We start from the raw sequence: 20,613 nt of genomic DNA, 5'->3' as shown, positions 1-20,613 counted from the left end.
TATCGTACAGATGTGTGAGATGAAGAGCAAGAACAACTGGACGTTCAACTGAGATTAGCTATTCTACATAGGGGAAGGTCTCATTAATGTATGTTTTTAGCACTGCAAAATGGATAACTGTGGTAGAAACATTCACTATCATCGTACTTTTTTCGATGTTGAATCTACCACAGTGCATAAAAATTATTACCTAACTAATGTTGCCCCTCTCCATTGCCTTATATGGTCTTACAGGGGCATTTATGATGGCAGCATGCAATTTACATTTGTATTTATGAAAGACACATAAAAATACAAGATACACAACCCCTCACCCATGTTTCAGGGCTCTGTATTTATCCTTTTAGTACCAAATAAATGAAGCTTTGCAGAATGCTTTCTTTTTTGATGTCTATAGTCTTTTTCCCTTCAAAAATGGCTTTGTGCTTGAGTGAGAGGTAAATCATTTGTTGTTATGAATACAAAAATGTGGTGCTGTTGGAGGAAAGTGACCCCTAGAGTTTAATCCTTTCTTGTTTTGGCTGATTTTATATTACATTGTTTTAGCTACCTGCTATTCTGTGCTATTGTAAGAAAGTCACTTGTACAGTATGTCATCTTATATGTTTTCTGTTTAATGTAACCACATTTGATTTGATACGTTCAATATCAGTAGGTTTTCCTGATGCCCAGTGATCAGTTTGCTCAAGAATAGATACTGAACCTGTCACGGCTGGTGGTGTGGTGCAGGACCCAAGTGCAAAGACACGATGGTTGAAGGTGAAAAAACGGAAGGCTTTACTTAAAATGAAGACCATAATACAGTGCAAACAAATAACAAAAGCCGATAACAAAAAGGTGCAGCATGACAGTGCGCAAAATACACAAACAAAGGCACATGGCAACACAATACCCAGAATGGCCAGTAGGGCGGCCAAAAGACAAAGTCCTGACAGGAGTACTGACAGAACCATCTCATTCATCCCATAAATGTCTCACAATTTTTGTGTAATTGTTTTGATCTGCAGTAACCTAAAATGGGTTTCAACATTTGGCAGGTTATACTACTGTGGATATGAAATCACAGTGTGTCTGAAATAAAGTTAAGTAATAAGAAAACCTCTTTTCAGAGCAAGTCTTTATTATTTTCATGCAGAAGCAAAAGACAGGAAGGATATTATGTCGGTTCATGGACATTATACAGAATACAGGAGCATTCAGTCAAAGCAGTGGTTATGACAGATAGTCATTGAGCTTTAAAAGAAATCCCTTCAAATACCACCATCACTGATATTTTTGTAAGGAACAGGGTCAGACGCACAATGCAGAGGTGATTTCTGACACAGACGATCAGTTAATACAGATGATTAACTTTATGAAAGAACACAGTTCAGGTTGCTCTGGGTACCGACACTCTGTAGAGTGTAAACAACCTCACACCACAGATAAGGGTTATACTTTCTGTACTGAACAGAAGTAACTATGAATTTTTCATATGGTGGTATCAGGACCTCTTTTTGATGTTTATATTTAGAGAATTTTGATAGATCAGCCCCAAATTTGGTTTGAATTTGAAAACAAGTCTTGTCCCCAAAACTGAGATTTACTTTGGCATTCAAAGAGGACGAGGCAAATCTGCCAAATCGAATTATTGTTCCTTTGGGGACACTCTTATAAATGCTTGAGGTTCGTCGATACGTTGTCATGTAAGGTGGTTGGGTTTTTTTCAGGCGCTGAATGGCAGTGGTCAATAAAAAGTAAAGGGAGGTGTATTGGAATTTCCTGTACTTGTAACTTTTTTTACCACTATTAACAGCCCCATTAAAGTCAAGGTAAATGTTGGCACTTGTGTAGATCCATACGGCAACTGCCTGCTCCTTGTTTAGACCATAAGCTGGATGGGCCCATTTCTGTACCTCATACCAGGCATTCCTAAACTTTGCATTTGTCTTCATCTCTTTGTCAAAGTAATATTTTTTGATCACTTTTGGCATCTTCTCAGTGCAGTGTACGTAAGCATCATCAACAGAATCGAGAGCCATGTCTAAAGGCAAGACCGAGGAGCACTGTGGAAGCAAGAGGAGAACAGAGCAAAACAGGGGTTATAATGACCAAAAATAATTAGCACAACTTATACTAAATACTAAATGAAGTGAGACAGCTTTTATTTAACTGTATGAAATGAAACTGACAGGCACAGTTGTACAGTGCATTAGGCTGGAGTACTTCTCAAGGTGTCACAAACTTTTTATGGTGAAATATGACTAGAACTGCTGGGTACATACATAAATGATGTTAGCAGTAGTGTTGAATATGAAGTAAGTTTTATGCACTCCAACAAATTTCTTGCCCTCAAAACAAAACAGAATCTGTGATCAGCAACTTAATTTAATGTGGATCAAATTTACGAGAGGATCAGGGTGATGTAGATGAGTGTACATCAATTTTTCTTTCTCAGCCTGTTCAGCACAAACACACACGCACACACACACACACACACACACACAGTGCATATGGAAAGTTTTCAGACTCTTTCAAGTATTCCACATTTTGTTATGTTCATTTTTTCTCAACAGTCCAAACATAATACTCCACTATGACAAAGCTAAAACAGATTTTTGGAGTGTTTTGTTAATTTATTGAAAATAAACGACTGAAATATGAATAAAATTAAAACAGATAAAATAAAATAAAGGTAAAATAAGATAAAATAAAAGTTTTTTTCTGACTTTCAATGCTGCAGAAATTTTCTTGTATCCTTCCCCAGATTTGTGTCTTGACACAATCCTGTCTCGCAGGACAACTCCCTCGACCCCATGGCTCGGTTTTCACTCTGACATACACCATCAACTGTGAGACCTTACATAGACAGGTGTGTGCCTTTCCTAATTATAAGTCCAATGAGTTCAGTTAGGCATGGGTGGACTCCAATCAAGTTGTAGAAACATCTCAAGGACCATTAATAAAGTTAGGATGCAGCAGAGCTTAATTGCAAGTGGCATAACAAAGGGTATGAATACTTATGTAAATGGGATATTTCAGTCTTTCATTTTCAATAAATTAACAAAACATTCAAAAACCCTGTTTTTGCTTTGTCGTAGTGGAGTATTGTGTGTAGATTGATGAGAAAAAAATTAATTGAATCCATTTTAAGATGAGTCTGAAACATAACAACATCTGGAAAACTTGAAAGGGTCTGAAAACTTTCCATATGCATTGTACACGTACAGATAAACTACAATCATAGACTACCTGAACTGTGGCCAATGTAGCTGCAAACATGAAGAGCATCCATACTGCCATATTCATACTGTTCTGTCCTCTGTGCCTTTATTATGGGAATAGATGAAAAAGAAAAGAAATATTCACAAGCAAAACAAATGTATGACAGAGGGAGTACTGCTGTGTCTCTTGAACACTGTACAGTCCCAACTCTATAAGCTAAAACTTGTGCTCAGTGCAGATTAAACAATTTTATGGCATTTGCAAAGTCTAATAACCAGGTAACCATTACCTGTAGTGATATGGCTATGCAAGCATACAGAACAAGTCTTTACTGTGATGACTGGATAATTTGTCAAATCTCACATCATATATATTGTAAAGAAGCTGCATCTGATGCTGAACTTTTATTTCTGAACTCTGTCCTGGTCTTCTTTTGAAGCCAAAACAGACTTGTCTCTCTTACCTCTCTGTTTATGTTGGGTTAGAAGGACATTGTATATATGTGTGGTTCTACTCTATTGCAGTCACTCAGACCTGTTTATCAAGAATACCTCTGACTCCATGAGAGAGTTGGATTGCCTCTTGCTGTACATTTGTAGATTAACTGATTGCTATGTTTGTTATTTATAAAGCCTTATTAATGAAACACCCTTCTTACCTGGGTACATATAGCAGTCCTGAGAGAAACAATTATGAGATGTCATCTCTAACCACTTGAAGCCACTGTATGTTTGACTCACTATTCTACTAACCCACACAGTTAAGCAAAAACTCCTTCCACTCTTCTGCTGCAGGTACCAGAGATGGACTCCAAAAGACTGTAAAACTGAAGGAGCTTGCCAGTTTGTTTTTATGAGAAGGTTTAAAGGTCTGCTGCTAAGCTAGGGATGGTATCACACTCATTCACACCCATTGTTACTCTTTAATTTCTAAATCTTAATGGACATAATATTTATTGTAAGATTTCAAATGTTATCAGTCTATCAGTTTGTCACCATATGAAGCTTTCCATTTCTGCTGTTTTCTTCACCAGGTATCTCTTGAAAAAAAGTTTGTGCTAACAATGCTGGTTCAATAACATTTAAATAAAATGACTTACATTGGTGGAAGGTAACTCCTCCTTGTCAAGAGCTGTCTCCAGCTAGGTAGACTGTGCCAGCTCAGTCTCTAGTAAGTCGTCTGATAGTATCACTCAGTCTCTAGTTTATATAGGCCTATATTAGGGAAGTAACGCACTTAAACTCTTTATGGTCATACTTACTAAGTCACCGCACAATATCTGTTTTCTGAAGTGCATTTCTCATTAACTCTTTTTTCTCTGACAACACTATTTATTTACTGGTAGAATACAGGATCTGGTTTGATGGCAGTCAAAGTTTTGGGTTTACTGACCCAGTGATCATTTTTAAAGCTTTGTCATTTAAGCCGGCTAAGGCAGGTTCAGTTCACAGATGGCCTTAATGGATGTGTGAATCCTGCAGAGTTGGATTGTCCTCAGTAGAGTGGAGGTACATTTGAAAAGAGAAAGTTGCATGAGTGGATGATCTACCAATAACCTGTCTGTTATGCCATGGAAAGGTTTGTTAAATAGAGTTTAATAACTATGTGCAGATGCAGGACCACAGATCTACATCATGGAGGCAGATGCATGGTATTGTGCAATGCAGGGTATTGTACAATCAGAAGGTATGAGTTAAGTCCACTCAACGGTGGACATGAAAAACGTTGAGAGCCCACACCATTTTTAACTGTGATCAGTGTGTATGTTAAACACTCACTCCTTCATACTTCTTAAGTGGCTTTGTACCTTTTCTCTCTCCTTGTAACTATTTTCTCCCATTGTGCAACTGGCAGGCATTCATATTTTCACAGAGGAAGGACTGGGAATGTATGTGTCCAAGAATCATTAAAAAAGTCGTATTAATTATATGAGTATGTCATAGCTATAGCAATAACTGTGATCAAGGGGGGTCTGACAAGTGACACATCATCAGTTGCAGGCACCAGTAAAGATGCAAACTCATCTACTTACCTGTGTTATATTTTATTTTACCTCATAACATTACATGGGGCTAGGATTGATACTAGACATGTACTGATTTTGCCATGAGAATTAAACCACTAGCTTGAGGGTAATGTGGATGCAAAGTGGTGAACTTTTAATCAGCAGTTCTTTCTCTCTCTAATCACCATCGGAATCACGGACAGACCAGGATCCCACAAGACACATTTGTTGCTAATTGTTGCTGGTCCACAGTCAACTGAAGTATTTAATATATTACCTTTTGTAAACGTCAAAGGCAATGATAAGCTGGATATGTTGTTACAAGTGTTTGTTGACTACAGTTCATCCAAGAAAAATGAAACATGCAAACAGGTTGTCTTTCATTCATATATCCCACAACATGGTGAAGCCTTTGATAGTTTTCTGGCTGAACTTACCCTAATAGTGCAAACTTGCAAGAGAGCCCAGGGAAGACTGTTTAGATACAGTGAAGAGCTGGAGATTTTATTCAGAAGTGATATGAACAAAGAGAAAAAGAAATAGACACATAGAGGACCTGAGAAGCTATATTTTTCTATCACACAGTGACCTAGAATAATACAAAACAGGGGACATGTTTATGTATGAAGCTATAGTAAACTCGATAGATAGATCAGTCGAGTTAACTGTCTATTTATCGGTTGATCGATCTGGGAATCTATTTATCTATCGATAGATAGATATCTGATTTCAGACCAGAAATAAAGGGTTTACAACAGTAAAATCATTACATTCCCAGATGTTATTAATGATCAAATTGCACAAGCTGCATCTATCAAGACTGCAAAATGGAACTATTGGAGGCTGTTTTGCAACACGATCGGTTGAGAAACAAAGGTTAGTGACATTTAGATTATGATAAGAAAGATAGGAGGAATTTGTAAGAATTGCAACATGCCTGTTCTGCATTTTGGAGATAACATTAAAACAACTAACGCAGAAAAAAACTGAGAGGTTCCTGTAAGTTTTTGCTAAGATATGTAGAAATTTGAACCTAGCAGAGGAAGCTAGAATGTGTAGAGAGCCAGTCCAGAGTGAAAATTTGGGAGCATTGAAGAAATCAATACATTTTAGAGCCCTATCAGTATTACATTCTCTCAATAATTGTTCCAGTTGAGAGACCAGGGAAGGACCCCACTAGGGCAGCAAATTACAGACCAATTGCACTGACATCTGTTGAAAGTACAGGACTGTTTTCTCAGCACCAGACCAATTTTCAGAAAGGACGGACAGCTATGGATGCTGTGTTTTGTCCTGAGTGAGACATCAGGAAAGTACAAGTTAATAAGAAAGCTGTCATAGCTGTGTTCTTTGATGTAGTGAAAGTGCAAGACATGTTGTAGAAGGAGGGGCATACACACATAGAGTAGTGTCAATGACCACTGGGCCTTGTTCAGAAATAACAAATTACCTACTGCCAACACTGACATAAATTAGCAAGCATCTGCTAATTAATGCCAGTGCACAAGAGTGCATTCTCAGATAGTGTGTCTAGTGGAAAGTTCAAATACTTGAAACGGTATTTTCCTGTGAGCGCTGGTAGGCAAATTTTTGTTTGATTGCTTTTATAGGGGGCCACATCTGTGCTTCAGTCAGCCTAATTTAAACAAATTTTAACCAGAAGTGTATTTTGCAGCAGTATTGAGGGTGTTTTTTTTCTTTGATAGTTGGATATTAAAGTAACTGCTGGAATTTTATTTTATTTCAGCCTTGCATGTGAGTAAGGACCCATTTCAGTCTGAATCCGGACTTCATGAAAGGTAAAGTGTTTTTTCTACTTGGTACTATATGCAGCCAGTTATCTGTCTCTGTCTTAGATTGCAGACATATGACAGTTCACTTACCCCGTGATAAAGAATAAAGCTTTTGTCTCTGGTGTTAGACAAGTGAGAATTTGCTTTGTACTGCTTGCAATGAACATACAAAAATGATAACGTGCAACATTTGTTCCAAGATCTGCAGCAACATATTCGCATATGTGAGGCATATGTAATCATAGTTGTATGTATCGTTCAAGTGTGAGTTTTCGGATGCCGTAGAGCATTTTGTACGCTCTCAGCCTTTAAGTGTCACATTTATTGGCATAAGGACACACATAGGACTAATGTGGGAAGTACAACTGATTTAACATGTCGTGTTGACTTCTGTAGTGCTAAGTGTGATGATATACGGATTCTCTTCTTCCATCTGAAAACTCATATCAAAGAGGGAAAATCGGTTCCTTGCCCTTTCCACCAATGCAAGCGGAGCTTTACAGTTAAGTCTACATTTACATCACGTATGTCAAGAAATCAAGATTCTTCTGAAGAAAGTCTGATGAAATCCAAGCAGCTCCTGTGAAAGTCATGATGACTATCATGATGCAGAGCCAGATGCTGCTAGTCAATTCAGTTGTGAAGATATTCTCCCAGAGGATGCAGACAAAGGCCAGTTTTTGAAAAACTTAGCTTTGTTTTATTTGATATTACAAGTGAAGCTGCTCCTTCCATCCTCTACTGTTAACACTATCATTAAAGACTATCAAGAAATACATGCCATAAGTCAGTCACATGTGCTCTTCAAACTTAATGAAAAGCGAGTCTCTCTTTGGCTTCCAGAAGCAGATATAGACACTGTGATTGATACCTTAAAATGTGAGGATCTTTTCAGGGCTTGCAATATCCAGACACTCCAAACAGATCAAAGGGAAAAACTGTCTTTGAAAACAGCTACAGTTATGTTGATGCAGTCTCCATCTGTTTTGGCCAGAATGAGTCAGGCAGAGAATGCTTTGTGCAGTATGTTCCTGTGAAGAAAACCACTGAGTCTCTCTTGCAGTGCAAGTAAGTCACAAGCAAATAAAAACTGTCATGAGAACTAATGAAGTGCCTCATGATGTGTGGGATATCACAAATATTGGAGGAAACATGCTGTTCAAGAATACAGCATCTTCATTGAGTGTCATTCTTTGTCAGGATTCTTTTGAGGTTGTAAACCCGCTAGGATCTGGGAGAAAAAGCACATGATCTTGGCGGTGTATATGACAACTGCAAATATTCTGCCACACAACACATCTCGCATTGATCAGATGCAACTAGTGCTACTTTGTTGAGAGCAAGATTTTAAGTATTTTGGCCAGGATCTTGTGTTTGGCTGTCTTGTGAAAGACTTAAGATCTTGAAGTGAGTGGTATTACCTTGCCTGATGGCCAGATCTGCGAAGGAACCCTGTATGCCATTGCAGGTGACAGTTTGGGTTCACAAAGTATTGAGGGCTTTGATGAGAGTTTTAGCAGGACCTTGAATTTCTGCAGGTATTGTGAGATTGTTCGACATATGTTTTTTTTTTTTAAATCTCTCCACACGAGAATGGGAAAATCTTTGCACTGAGCATACACTAACAAGACCATCATGTCATTGTAAACTTCTGGTTGACTGACCAATCAAAGGAATCAAGAGGACTGACACTGAGGATAGTGAGCAACTGCAACTGTCAACAATGTTGTGGAGGAAAACATTCAATGTATGATAACCCCTGTAAATACCCATGTTTATTAATCATAATGTGTAACAAAACTCAAAACGCAAAACTAAAATGTGTGTAATAACTATTACTTTAGTTTTAAGTTCTCTCACTTACTCATTATCTAAGCAGCTTATCCTAATTAGGGTTGTGGGGGGTGATGGAGCCTATCCCAGAGCTCATAGGGCGAAAGGCGGGGAAACACCCTGGACAGGTCGCAGATCTATCGCAGGGCAGACACACAGACAAACACACTCACTCTACACAACTGCGCACTCTACACAACTGAGCACAGACAAGGGTTCACAAATTATATCTATCACCTGGGAGGGATCCCTGACAGAGTATTCTCTCCCTATACTCACGAAACAACACGCAAGAAGTGACAACATGCAAAAAAGTGTTTATTTTCTTGTCAAAATAGAGCCAGACAAGGAGGTAAGTGGCAGTGGATGCTTTGCTTACAGCATCTTTGTTTTTACCAACAATGGCAGATGAATAGATGCCTTCAAGGGTTGATTTCAGCATATTAAGGGACAAGTAATGTCAAATGAATGAATAATTAAACACTTGGGGGTTTGGTTGCGGTATTATCGCAAATCGCAAGATAAGCACTCTTCAAATACCATGATAAGGAAATTTCTATACTGCAGCAGCCCTAGACATAACAACAACAAGCAGAAGGATGGACAGGCACACAAAGACACAAACATGACATGACATGACAAGACCAAGCAGGTAGACAGCCAGAAAGACAAACAGACTGACATGACAGGACATGATGAGACATGACAAAACCAAGCAGGTGGACATACAGACTTACATAACAAGACATGACAAGATCGGGTATTAAATATAATGGGTTGTATGAAACCAAATGGGGAAGTATACGTGCAGATGTAGGAGGTATAAGATCCGAGTGTAAGATGATGAGAGGGAGGAAATGAGATTTTGGCAAGGATTTGGTAAGATTTTGGTATGTATGCGTGTGTGTGTGTGTATGTGTGTGCGTTGGTGTTGGTGGGGTCAGTTAAGGGGCAAGTCTAATGAGGTGATAAAGGAACCCCAAACTTTTTCAAAGTGTGAGGTTTGATGCTGTAATGTAATTTGTTCCATGGATATGTAATCTTTGAGGAGGTTTAACCATTGTGTGATGTTTAATGTATTTCTAGTTTTCCAGTTTAGGAAGATTGTTTTCTTGGTGATAGTTAAGGCGATGAGTATAGGTTCTGAATTTGGAATAGGTGGTTTGAGTACTGAGAGATCTCCGATGAGACAGAGGGATGGGGATAGTGGAATGCTGCAGCTCATAATAAGAGAAATTCTGTCAGTGACTTGTTGCCAGAAAGGTTGAGTTCGTAATCAAGAAGTCCAAGGTGTCTAATATTAGAGTTGTAGGCCGGAGTTGTTCGGATAAATGATAGATTGTGATGAAAAACGGTAACGCTCGATTACGAAGTCATCAGGGAATGATAACACATTTAATCGGGGTTTCAAAAACCTCTCCCGACATAAGACTATGCGAATTAATTTGGCTTCAACACCGATCGGGTTAGCGACGAAAGGAGACGTCATGATTGACAGCTGCTTCAGGTTCAGCCGGAGGGAGGAGTTAGGGAGAAACTCAGGGTTTGTTGAAGAAAACCTGCCAGCGAGCAGGTTAGGTTCACAGAGTCAGTTACCACGGTAACTGAGCCAGAGTTTGAGTTACCTCGCTTTCTGGAACGGAAAACCCAGAGTTTCCTTCATCTCAGGGTTAACAAACTCAGAGTTTCACTAAACCCGCTTACTGAAATACCCCCCAGGGCATGACAAAAAGGGAGACTGCCAATAAATAAATACATAAATAAAAAAAGAATAATTTCAGAGTCTCTTCTTATTGGTGGAAAAACCGATTTGTGATGGCCTCTTGGACATCTCTTCCTGTTGGGTGATCCAACATCACTTGGTCCACTACTCAGTACTGGCAGCTGGCATGGTGCTCTTTCTTTTCTAATATTGGCAATGTTATGGAGCACTACACATGCTACCACCACCCCACATGCCCACTCGGGATGTGCCTGCAAGCCTTGCAGGCAAGCAAAGCATGGTGATCTCATGTCATCTGACAAAAGATTTCAGGCCATTTACCATACTACCATTGTAAGAAAATCACCTGCTAATGTGTCTTCAATGGTATTGAATATAAGTAGAAGTTTTGAGGACAAAATAATATAGGCTAGCCTACATGTCAGATCAAAAACGATATGATCAAATACCTGAGGCTGTGAAATGACTGCCTATTCTCATAATCCCACTCATGTTCTCCCAGGAGCGCTCTAAAGGGGATATGCGTACAGTCAGTTGCACCAATCACCCTCGACATTCCTATGGAATAAAAGTGTTCTGACTATGGGCCTAGCCTATGCATATCAGAAACAGCCAAGTATTCTATATTAAGAATCACCTGCACAAAAAGCCTCTTTGATCTTTACAGTGCTTAAATGGCCAGGGAACACAACAAATGCATCCAGCAATTAGTTAGAGCAAGCACCAACTTGCGAACTACATGTATACAGTTTACTCGCAGAGATGTTCAGCGTCACCGTTGGAATACATCCAGGCTATTGATTTGGCTGCCCTGGGGCCGGGGCCATCCCGCGAGGCAATCTGTACTGCCACTTTGAGTAGGCTTCTTATTGCTTTAAAAAATGTAATTAGTTAAAAAAAAAATTAAATACGTGAATTTTATCATTTTTGTATGATCATGTGCCACAGTTATTTCCCAATCCCGTTTGTCCCGCCACACTGTGTCAAAATTAACCCAGTTTGTTCCGGGCTAATCAATATAAAAAAGTCATATCTGACTGACGCACGCGCTGCTCTCCGCTCTCGCGTCTTCACGCTCTCTTCTCGGCGCCTATGGTCCTGTTCTTGTTAGCCTGATTAGTTAGACAAAATGTCTCATTCTACATTTTACATTAAAGACGAAAAGTTGACTCAGAAAACAGGCAATTCAGCAGCAAATGGCAGAGAGGTATAAGTTTATATCTGTCTGTGCGTGTGTTTACTCTGCAACAAGTGCATGTCAGTGCAAGTGGATGTTGTCTGTTTATTAAATGAGTGAAATTCTAAATGTCTGTGGTATGGCTTATATGGACTGATTATTGAGGTGTCTGATGTAGGGGTTGCACGAGTGCATAATTTTACAACTCGAGTAGTCTACTCGTTTCCTGAAAAGCTGGAGTTCTCTCGAGTAATGGGATGAGTGGGAGAGGTGAGTGGGGTGAGTGGGATGTCGCATCAGTTAAAAGACTATGCAGCTACGATGGGGTTGGTCTCAGCACATAGAGCAAAGCATAAAATTAATGATATGATATGAAGATAACACCTGGTATAGTACATCCCTCAGGTGATTAAACTAATAAGACTAACAAGACTAAACAAGGCTGATCTAAGGAACCAGGAAGTAAACAGAGAGTTAAACCAAAACTGACCACGAGAGGGGGGAATGAGAGGAGCAGGGTATAACAGTACCCAAACTGACCCGTAGAGGGGGAAACAAGAGGAGCATGGTCTGACAATCTTGCATTTTAAGATTCCCGTCCCCAGTTATTAGGAATTTCTTGATTTTTTAACACGTTCTGATGATAATTCTACTGTTAATGCTGCATATAATCTTTTCTTATTGTCCCAAGAAATTGGTTCTTTTTAGGCATTTTTTTATTGTTATTTTTACACTTGAAACTTGATCATTTTTGTACTGTGCCGAATTGATGGGTGCAAAAAAAATCTACATTATGTAGCACAGCTGTGTTTAGCCAGCTAGGAAGCACACAGCCATAACAGTTAAATAACTAAATAGAAAGCACACAGCCGTAATAGTTAAATAACTAAATAGGAAGCACTCAGCCATAACAGTTAAATAACTAAATAGGAAGCACACAGCCATAATAGTTAAATAACTAAATAGGAAGCACACAGCCATAACAGTTAAATAACTAAATAGGAAGCACACAGCCATAATAGTTAAATAACTAAATAGGAAGCACACAGCCATAACAGTAAAATAGCTGAATGGAAAGCACACAGCTATAAGTGTGCTAAATATTAGAGAATCTCAATACAATTGCTGACGATTGCTCCTCAGCCTGAGCGCCAGCCTACGGTTACTATGCTGTAACTGTACCCTTCAAAATTCCTCCACACTGATTGGTCAAATGTTGGAGAATGTTGAAGGATGTGGATGTGATTGGTCGTATTATCCAACATTGCTGTAGCATTGACAGCTGATTCAGCCACTGCTGTTAAGCAAGCCATGTATTCCATTCATATCTTTATTCAACAACTGTCCATTCCCCCTTTAACCACTACAAGTCACACTTGACACATCATTACAATTAGCTCACCTCCTGAGCGCAACCAATTTACGTCATTGACCCAGAGCGCATTGCATATGTAATGTAATGGTAGCCTCTGTAGATCAAAATATGTATTAAATGTTTAAGATTTTGAAAATAATGAAAACGTTTCATATGTTTCTAAGAACGTATTTTAGTAGGAGAGAGCAATTATAGCATATCAAGTCTTAATAGTCGGGGTTCCTTTTAAGGAAGAAACCATTTCTAACACTTCTATATTATATCTTACTCTATCTTAGATGCTATTGTTTTTCATTGTGAGAAAGTTACTTATAAATTACAAGTTATCTGTTCTTTTGTGTACATTCAACTCAATAACTACAAGAGTATACCACGTGTCAATATGGGTGAACCTACTGAATGGCCATGTGTCATCATGTTTTATTAGAATATGTGCATGTTTTGGATTATGAGACTTTCCTGTTAATTCCTCACCAATGGTTGTAGTACTTCACATGAGAACAATTCAAAACTTCTGAAGCTCATTTTTGTCAATGCAGTGTGCAGGCAATATCAGTGTAGGTAGAGTTTCCTGTTGCCCAGTGATCAGTTCACTTAGAAGTACATACTGAACCTAAATGAAAGCTACCTGATAAATGCCTCACAGTTTTAGTGCAAATGCGATGCGATTTCAACATTTCGCAGATGTATTCTTGTGTCTCAGTCTATCAGTGTAATGGTAAAAACAGGTTAAGTTTTGTTCCTTTTGTTTCCTATGTTCCATTAAACTTTCCCACTTTTATCCACTTCATTGGGAATCGGGTGCAATTGTCCGATGCGTGTTACAATGAAAATAAAAATGTGTTATTGTTATTCCTCTTGTTGAATTTATTTGAAAAATAGAATGAACATAAAACTACAAAAATAAACTTGAAGTCCACCCAGAAGTTTCACAGATTCCACTTGGTTGTGCAAACACGGTCAACGACCGTTTCCGTTTGCACCCGTCTGTTCCGCCTGGCCCTGTCACCATCTTAAATAAGTTTTATTCCTGCTTCTCCTATAGAGGGGACCACTAATGAAATAATGAATGCACACTAAACAATAAACTCCATTATAATTTCAACTTAAATGTAAAACAGAATTAATAAATTTCATAATATTCGTACAGGTTCTTTATTATAAATCAAGATAAAGTAATGGCTCCTACAGTCAGTAAGTCTGAAATGAGAGTAAATTAATAGGAAATCTATCTTCAGTGCTAATCTTTATTCTTTTAAGGCAGGACCAAAAAAATAGGAAGGACAATATGCAAGTATATGGACATTATTACAGGTTACAGGAGCATTCAAAAATAGCAGGGTCAAGGATATCCAGTCTTTAAGTCCTCATTCAAACAGCGTCAGTATGGATATTTTTGTAATGAAAAGAGTTAGACAAACAAAGCCCAATCTGTCTGTTAGACAGAAGATCAGTGAATGGGGGGAACCAGAAACACAGTTCAGGAAGCTTTTCTTTCCATCACTCTTTAGAACGTAAACAACATCACACAACAATTTCGGGTGGGGCCTGTCATTTTTCGTATAAATGCCCTTCACTTTGAATTTTTCATACGGTGGTATCAGGACCTCTTTTTCCGATGGAAACACAGAGAATTTTGTTATGTTAGCTCCAAACTGAGTTTCAATTTCGAAACAAGTTCTGTTCCCAAAATTGACATTTGCCTTGACATCCCAAGAGGAGGAGGCAAATCTGCCAAATCGAATTGTTGCGTTAACGGAGACATTGCTAAAATTTTCTGTGGTTCCTCGATATGTGTTCAGAACACGTGGCTGCTTTTTTTTGAGAATCTGAATAGCAGTGGTCAATAGAAAGTGAAGGGACTGGTATTGGAACGTGCCATTCTTGTAACTTTTTTCACCATGACCAACAGCCCTGTTAAAATCAGCATAAATGGCATTGTTTGTGTAGACCCATATGGCAGCTGCATGCTCTTTTTTAAGACCATCATCTGGTATGACACTTTTCACTGCTTCCTTCCATAAATCCCTAAATGTTTCATTTATATACATTTCCTTTTTAAGATAATAGTTTTTCACCAAATCTGACATCTTTTCAGTGCAACCAAAATAGGCATCATCAACAGATTCCATAGCCATGTCTAAAGGTATGCCATCTGTGGGGGAACCTTTACAGTTCTGTGGAAGGAAGAGCAGAACAAATCACTATATTTTAATAAGAAATGTACAAGGAGGAAACTGTCCAAAACAAACGATTATAATTTCAGTCACATCAGCTAGTTTTAGAAATTAGGTACATGAGTTTATTACTGGATTCAGCACATTTGTGGATAGCCATCTCTGAGATAAGCACTTTCATTCAAATAAAGGAAATGGACACCATGGATATAGATGATTTAATTCAGAAATGCTATGAATAAAGAGAAAAAGAAATAGACACACAGAGGACCTGAGAATCTATATTATTCGATCTCACAGTGACCTAAAATAATACAAAACAGGGGAAATGTTGCTTATGTATGAAGCCATAGATAGATCTATAGATAGCTAGACAGATTCATCAAGTTAACAATCTATCTGTATATTAAGAGAGCAAGGTATAGATAACATGTTAGGTATAGAGATGCAAAAGGTATAGATGGCTCAGAGTGACAGACAGACAGACAGATAGATAGATAGATAGATAGATAGATAGATAGATAGATAGATAGATAGATAGATATTGGGAACTATTTGGTTCAGCTCAATCAGTTGAGAAACAAAGATTTTTGACATTTACAGTATGATAAGAAATATGGGAGGACACTGTGACAGCCATATTTTTATTTATTTTTATATGTATGCTTTTTCATTCGTCCTTGCTGGTTAGAGAGTATTCAAAGGGCCAAATAAATGTATATATGTATGTATGTAAGTATGTATGTATGTAATGAGATATTTAGTTAGTTGTTTATTTCCTTGTTTATTAGTCACTCTAAGTTCTCCATACATTCACTAGTCATGTCAGTGACAAGTCAAGTAGATTGATGAATTCCAGTGTGCTTTTTTCACTTGGGTAATTACATTTCTGAATTTTTACATTTACATTTAAACACTTAATTTTCCTCTTTCTGCTTACGAGAGGTAAATTTGAACTGGGTTTCAATGACTGAGACCAGAGCTATTTCTTGTGTATGGGCTGTAGTATGGCAGTTAGAGTTTATAGGGATATATACATCTCAGTTGATAATAATGCCTTGATTAGCAACCTCTACCACTTTGCCAGACCAACTATCAAATATTTCATCATCCGAGCTCTCTGAGGGAGAAAATCAAACTACATAACTATTCAATACAAAATGAGGATTGACACAGCCGGTATTTAACTCTGTTAAACTTAATTCAAAGGCACAATTGTACAGTGCCTCGTCTAGGAGCTCTTCTCAACATGAAACATGTTATTGTGAAGAGTATCTGATTACCACCTTTTCTTAAATGTGAATTATATTCATTGGATGATGGGGATAATATACATATTAGTGTATTATCTAATTTTGTCAGTCTCTTCAGCACACACATGCACATACATACAAGCACAGTCAGAGACTACCTGCACTGCAGCCAATGTAGTTGCAAGCATGAAGAGCAGCATTATTGCCATCGTCATTCTGCTCTGTCCTCTGTACCTTCAGTATGGCAATAGATGGAAAAGAAGAAAAAATAATGACATCACTAAATACAGTACGTTACCTTTTCTCACACCAAATGGATGACAAATAATGAATGAAAGGGGGTGTATTGCTGTGCCTATCTTGTGCACTGTACAGTCCTGACGTTATATACTGTTTATACATATATGACTATATGACTGTAAACTGTCTGTTATGGCAGCAGCTTGTACTCTTGTACTTGTACTCAGCTTGTCTATCACTACAGTTTTGTTTGCTAAACTTGTATCATGGTAGCGCAGATTATCCAGACGCTTCTATGACAGACCCTATCTTTTTATAATGGGATTCTGCAATGACCCTTATTCCATCATTCATTCCGAGAGACATATGATTAGTTACACACTCAGGAGTCTACATCTACAAGGCTATTAATTCATCTGAAATAGGATAAAAATCATCACAATTAAAAAACATTGGACAGCCACAGATACAATATACATAAATATATACATACAATGACAGAATGCACGATAACATTGGTAAATTATTTGGGTACAGTGCAATAATGTTGGTACAGAGGTACATTTTGGCACAGTGCAATAATATTTTTATATGGTGTTGGTTCAATGTACAACAATAGCTTTTGATATGCCACTTCTTTTTTTCTTCTATGTATTATTATTATTATTATTATTATTATTATTATTATTATTATCATTATTATTATTATTATTATTTATTATATATTTTTTATGGTTTTTATTATCTTGTGTGCTTGTGTCTGAGTGTGTGCGTGGAATGTTAAATGTACTGTCTCCAAATGACATCAACAAAAAGTATATAATCAGACTGAAAGAATGTCTCTATCAGAATTTTATACAATTATATTTTCAATTACAAAGTGGTTGACGTTAGTTCTAAAAACTGAATAGGGTCTAAATGGGGCAAGCCCTTCATTCAAACAAGTCATGTATAAGCATAGTGGTTTAGTCATTAAAGGAACTGTAATAAAGGAGCATGTAATTGAAGAAAGCACATTACTGTCTGCTAGCTATATGTTGCATATTTTAAAATATTGAGGTGCCATGCATGTTAAACAGGAAGTGGAAAGTAAGAGGAATGAACCTCTTGTTCATGAAACTACCCAGTCTGGAACAACTAAAGAAAACAGGAAAAGATAAAATCAGTAAACCTCAGTAAAGATAGATCACAGGAAATGAAACTTGCAAATTGAGATGCATGTGGTGAGCCCACACCCAAACCCACCATCACATATTTCTCACTTTGTATACGGTCACATCTTGACATATGTCAGTTCATAGCTTTTCTTTCCCAATCACCTTCAACCAGTGTCTGAAGTTCAAACGAGTTCTGATGAAGAGCTAACAGTGGGAAGAGAAGGCCATTTCTACAGCAGGAAATTAAATAAACATAGAAAGCACAGAGAAGAACAAAAAGCAATAGACACTGGAGAAGAGACTGTCATATTGGATCAGTGGTGAATGGATGCTGCAGAACTTCAAATTTACACTGAAAACCTTAAGTGATGGATCCAGTAAATTCAGGACTATACTAATATGCACTGACATGGTGTAGATGGAGACATGGCATGATGTTGAAAAAAACCTGGTATTTTTCAGTAAGAGTGGAAGACCTTTACTGTGTCTTCGTAAATCTTAGGCTTTTTAGCAAAAGGCAATAACATACAGCATGTGCTCTGATCTCAACCAGAAAACAACTGACTTTGTTGTCCACAATTGACCAGATATTGTCCATAATTCTCTTTATCACGATATCACCCAGTAGAGAGAAACAGAAAGCAAGGTGGGGCTGTTTTGGCAGAGTGTGTCATGGAGGACTTTCTATGCTAAAATTTGTAATTAATGCAGATTAAATTAACTTTATAGTATTCACAAAGTCTAATAACCATATGTCACAATTACCTGTGTTGATACAACAAGGCAAACATATAGAACGTGTATCAGGCTCTGACTACCTTAGTCTTTGCTGTGAAGAAGTTGTAACTAATGTCGGGTTTTTACTTCAGAACATTTTTTTCATTTGAGGCTGAAACAGACTTGTTTTTCCTATCTCTCTGATTATGTTGGGTTATAAGGACCTTGTATATGAACATGCTTCTGCCTCTCTGTTGCAGACAGTCAGACCTGTTTATCAAAAACACTTTACAATCTATGAGCAAGTAGCTTTGCCACCTCCCACAATAGATTTGTAAATTATCACATCTTTGCTATGTTTGTTACTTATAAAGCCTTTATTCTTTACTTTATATTTGGATATTATTCTGTGAGCCCCCACATAGCTAGGAAAAAACTCCATCTAGTTCTATGTCTTGCAGCAGACTTAAATTGAATGAGTTTATCAATTTAATTTTAGAAGGGTAAATGGTCTGGAGCCATGCGTAGCTATGAACTATGTCCAGTGCATGAACACTGATATTTGCTGTTTAGTTTCTAAATCTTCATGGAGAAAATATTTAATATAAAGATTCAAATATTGTCAGTATGCTGGTTCTTCATTATATGATGCTTCGAATTGCTACTGTTTTCTTGCTCTTGCTCTTGAAAGAGAGATTCTACTAACAAGTCACATGGTTCAATAAAGGTTAAAAAGAATTACTTACACTGGTGGAAATAAAAACTCTGCTTTGCCAACAGCTGTACCCAGCAACGTGGTCTGTGCTGGTATCACTTAGTCTCTAGCTTTTATACCTCTACAGAAAGGAAGTAACACACTTTGAGCTTCATTTGGTCAGACCTCATGACTTTTTTTCTGCAATGCATTTCTCAGTCACTTTTTTTTCTTTTCTAAAAATATTTATTAATTATTTACTGGTAATATGTAGGATCTAGTTCAAAGGAAGGTTTTACATCTACAAAATACCCTGGTACAGTTAACGACGTAATGACAATAATCAGATTACTTTGACAGTTCATGTAACATTAAATCATAGTTTGGTGATATTTTTGGCTTTGTCATTTAGGACTGCTATGGCAGGTGCAGTTCACAGATGGTCTTCATTAATGTGTGGACCCTGGAGAGCAAGCTTATGTCCTCAGTGGACTGAAGGGAGATACACCCGAGGAGAGAGAGTGGGGTATTAGAGTTTATGTGGAAAAGTTCTAAGGACCTGTGTTCTGGTGCCAGTGACAACGTATGTAAATTAAGTTTAATACCCGTGTATATATATAAGGATGGTGATGGAGGCAGATCGGCGTTATGGCACTATAATGAAGACAGTTAAATGCCTTTAACAGTGCAAACATGTGAAGACCACTGTGCATCTGCACCACTTTCAACCACCCCAGATCTGCATGAGTGCTTTTCATACTGCTTGAGGGGTCACAGCCCTTCAGCTGCCACCTCAAACCATTTTGCTTCTTGAATGTGTTTCTCACAATCATGCGTGGGGAAACAAGCAGATTTTCACAGAAAGAGGACAAATGCATTTAATGTTCCAGTGGCTCGCAGAGGCAAAACAACCTCCACATTTGTAAAGACAAGTCAAAGTATGAAACTGAAGCCTGTCAACTATGTGACAATCGCTTTTATTGATGTACGAGAAAGAAAGAAAGAAAGAGAGAAAGAAAGAATAACTGAGACAGTTAACCTCCATACATCCAATTACTGATGGAAAAAAGAACTATTGACAATAATAGCACAGAGTGGCAATAAAAAAGGTTTCGAAAAAATTTGGGGAAAAAAATTGAAGATGGAAACTTGTTCCTTGTAATGCATGTATTGTGGAAGATGTGCCAACCGTGTGTAAACATTTTGTGCATAAAATATCTAACTCACACTATAGGTCCAGTTCCACACTGCATCCTGTTTTTAGC

The 20,613-nt window shown here is 37.8% G+C and overlaps 2 protein-coding genes across 2 annotated transcripts; both read right to left on the bottom strand.

The window, feature by feature from the left end:
• Window positions 1-1,352: 1,352 nt before the first annotated feature.
• On the bottom strand, window positions 1,353-3,282 carry LOC115816056 (ecto-ADP-ribosyltransferase 5-like). The gene is made up of 2 exons (XM_030779027.1): window positions 3,232-3,282; window positions 1,353-2,045 (listed from the first exon to the last, which is right to left on the bottom strand). The coding sequence occupies exons 1-2, from the start codon at window positions 3,280-3,282 to the stop codon at window positions 1,353-1,355; spliced, it is 744 nt and encodes a 247-aa protein (XP_030634887.1).
• An 11,239-nt stretch (window positions 3,283-14,521) lies between these two features.
• Window positions 14,522-16,749, bottom strand: LOC115816055 (ecto-ADP-ribosyltransferase 5-like). Its single transcript, XM_030779026.1, has 3 exons — window positions 16,699-16,749; window positions 14,688-15,287; window positions 14,522-14,545 (listed from the first exon to the last, which is right to left on the bottom strand). Exons 1-3 carry the CDS (start codon window positions 16,747-16,749, stop codon window positions 14,522-14,524), a joined length of 675 nt encoding a protein of 224 aa, XP_030634886.1.
• Between the last annotated feature and the right edge of the window lie 3,864 nt (window positions 16,750-20,613).

This window comes from Chanos chanos, chromosome 7 (genome assembly GCF_902362185.1).
Source record: "Chanos chanos chromosome 7, fChaCha1.1, whole genome shotgun sequence".
In the NCBI taxonomy this organism is placed as follows: Eukaryota; Metazoa; Chordata; class Actinopteri; order Gonorynchiformes; family Chanidae; genus Chanos; species Chanos chanos.
The sequence above is the reverse complement of the archived record's forward strand: the minus strand, read 5'-3'. Positions and strand labels throughout refer to the sequence as shown.